General features: G+C 29.6%; 1 protein-coding gene across 1 annotated transcript; it reads left to right on the top strand.

The window, feature by feature from the left end:
- Window positions 1-1,321: 1,321 nt before the first annotated feature.
- LOC118064497 (uncharacterized) lies at window positions 1,322-3,204 on the top strand (the record flags this gene model as incomplete). The annotated part of the gene is made up of 3 exons (XM_035079138.1): window positions 1,322-1,377; window positions 2,266-2,367; window positions 2,725-3,204. Coding segments are annotated over exons 2-3 (546 nt in total), but the record flags the coding sequence as incomplete, so codon positions are not given.
- Between the last annotated feature and the right edge of the window lie 276 nt (window positions 3,205-3,480).

Genomic DNA, 3,480 nt, shown 5'->3' with positions numbered 1-3,480 from the left:
TTAAGATATTAGATAACACTGCCCGAGTCTGAATTTTACTCTTATTTTGCCGCTGAACCTCCTGAAGTCAGAAGCATCAGCGGGAAAAAATTATTTTTTCGTATAAGAAAAATAATATAAAACCCGAATATTAATAGTATTTCATTTATAATATTCATTATTGTGAATTTAAATAAGTAGAAAAAAAAAAAAAATTTATAAATTCGACACAGCGCAGTGGATGCAGGAACCTGTACTCGATCTCTCGATGTTAAGCAAAATTTCTCGTGTACAGAACTTGGATGGGTGACCGCCGGGAACACCAACGATTTTTCTCTACTTCCTGCTAGACCCCCTGAATGAAAAAATCCCACTGAACCCCCTGAATTTTTTTTTACGTTAAACCCCTTGAAATTATTTTTGCCGCTGAAGCCCCTGAATTTTTTAAAAATATTATGCCGCTGAAGCCCCTGAATCGGGAATTATGAAGGGGGTTTAGCGGCAAAATATAAAAATATTTTATATTATTTTTCTTATACGAAAAAATAATTTTTTCCCGCTGATGCTCCTGACTTCAGGAGGTTCAGCGGCAAAATAAGAGTAAAATTCTGACTCGGGTGATATTTGTGATATACACAGATGGAAGAGATTTATTACTCTTAAGAAATGATTTATTACTAGTGAAAATAAATGCTCTTCAACTGATAAGAAATATTTTAAAATAGTAAAAAAGCATTGGTTATGAACGCATTAGTAGATTTAAATATCTAATTGTCAATTTTATCGTCATTAAATATTTCTTAACAGTTAATAAAGCAGTGTCTGCCTTAGTATAACTGCCCTATACTTTTCTTCTATTAATGGATTGAAGTATATACATACTTTTAACTACTGCCGTAATAAAATGATTTATTTTTAAACATATTCAATTTCATTTGCTTATGCATTATAATTATAATGTTAATTTGCACGAGAACGTATTTTTTATTCCACCAACGAAAATAATTTATCATATTGTACTTTGAATAAATAAGTACAATAAATAAAAGGTGTAAATTTCTTCTTAGTCACATGATTTACTATTACTTTTGTATGTTTTTGAATAGAAACTGTTCGTTTTCTATAAATAATTTTAAATTATTGAAGAACAATATAATTCTATCTAATTATATCCAACTACTTAGTATCAATTTATATACATATACATTTTTTTTAAGAAACACAAGAGGAATTGGAGAATATAATTGCAGAAAAAAGAATACCTGATCCGAAAATAAACGACTCCGATAAAATTGAAGATATTATGGATACAGATGATGAAACTGATGAAACGTCAAAAACGATGATGACGGTAAAAGTGATAAAGACGAAGAGGAAGTGATTAAGGTACAAAGAAAGGTAAATATATTCATCATTTTTTAAATATGAAACTTGTTTATTGTTTCAATAAAAAAGACTTTTAATTTATTGAAATTCAGCATTTTTATTATTACGTAAAAAATAATTTCGGTAATCCTTTTGAAATAGAAGTTTTTCAATGAGTTCAATGTTATGACAGTTATTTATGGGTCTTAATTACACTCATAGCTTTGAATAGTTATTATGATTCAGTAGAGTGGATAGTACAGTTTTTGAGTAGAGCTATAGTTGTTTTCATGATGATTGTGAGATCGAATGAGTCCGTCAAATTTTGTTTCTGCTTTTAATACACCTGTAGTTTGATCATTAATTATTTGCGTTTATGTATTAAGAATTACAGCAAAAGGTGAAGAGTATAGAAATCCGGAAATCTTAAATATAATGTTTTACGTCTATTATTATTACTGTCTATACTTTACTTGCTAATTCCAAAAGCGGAAAGGTACGGAGCCATTACAATAACAACTTCACCCTGATAATAAAGTATCAGAAGAAATTACTGAAAAGTAGTGATAAGTTCTTGTTGAATTTGATCTAATACTTGCACTTAATTTCCACTAACATAAATCTTCAATAGCTTACTTTACTATTACAATTTTCTCCTCATAATCACCTTTATTTATTTTAAGAGATAAAAATTTGTGTCTTTTTAGTCTTTTACAATGGATAACTAACAATATTTTTTTATGTCTCATTTATTGATAAAGTGATAATTTAATAATATTTATTAAAATCTATTCAACGACAGCTTTCCTTACCAAATTGAAAATATAGCAAAATTATATAATTTATTTATTTTTATTTACAAATTTTACAACCATTACAACTTTGATTATGACAGTAATATATATACATAATGCCTTACAGAAGCTTGAGACAAAAAAAAAAGCAGTAAAACGGAAGATGGCTGAGGCCATTATAGATGCCCACGAAAAAGCCCGAGCTAGTACAAGTGCAGACACTGAAGATGTGAGTAGCCATTATTTAATATTCCTCTAATTTTAGAAATGTTTAATACACAAAATAGTTTGACCGAAACTTTTTTCAACTATCCTTTTTTTTTATAATGCAAAAGACATAAGGTCCTTAAAAACATTTATACTGTTAGTATGGTTTGATTAGATGTTTTTTACAATAATTGTTAAACTTGGCTAGTTTTGCAAAAACAATTACATGATGCACAAATACATAAACTATATTACTTACAGAAATTGTCGGGTTACAGCCATATATATAAAAGAAAATTCTGTAGAGCCAATAAACTGTCGTCTTGAAACCTCTCCCTACAGTTGATATTTTAAAATCATTTAATTGTTGATTTTTCAGGTGGTTGAAATAGATAACTCAGCCTCAACCATAGAAGCACCACCACTGAGATTACTTTTACCGAACAACTTGAATTTGAATAATGAGGCGAATCTCACTGTAGGAACGAAAAGATCCGATCTTATTTACTTGGGAGAGGGCGAGTGGATTAGAGAAGTTGCTTATAATAAATCAAAAAGTCAAGTTAAACCAAGTCTCTTCGTTACAAAATTAGCTTATGCCCTCTGGGGGCAAGAACAATTGGCTAATAGATCTGTCGCTCACATAGAGGGGAGAGAGAACCGTCCACTTCTCGAAGAAAATAAAAAGTTAGTTGTAATAAATCAGTTTGAGAGGTATCTTAGACACCGCGATAAAATGACACAAACTGTTGAAATGAAGGAAGTAAATGCTTACCTGGGACGAGCCATTGGAGGCGCCAGAAAGACGATAGCCAAAAAAAAACGTAAGGGTAGGAACAATGAAAACGATTCTGATGAAAATAATTATACTAATGCGTAAATTCAATTGATGATTTTAAATAACTCAATAAGCGAAATGTCCAAGATGCTTATTCTTTCATTATAGTTTTGCCATTATGATGAAAACATTAAAAATGTAAATTCTTTATGATGACAGGACTATGATGAAAACGTTGGAATCTAGGACATTTTGGCTATTTGAATTATCGAAAATCATCAATTCAATTCGTCCAAAGAGTACAAGAGATTAACATTTTTTTTTTCATTTAATTTCTATTGAATATTTCTTGAGATA

Source organism: Chelonus insularis, unplaced genomic scaffold, assembly GCF_013357705.1.
Source record: "Chelonus insularis isolate UGA/USDA-ARS -01 unplaced genomic scaffold, ASM1335770v1 contig_216_pilon, whole genome shotgun sequence".
NCBI classification, from domain to species: domain Eukaryota; kingdom Metazoa; phylum Arthropoda; class Insecta; order Hymenoptera; family Braconidae; genus Chelonus; species Chelonus insularis.
Note: the sequence above shows the minus strand (reverse complement) of the source record. Positions and strands in the feature narration are given on the sequence as shown.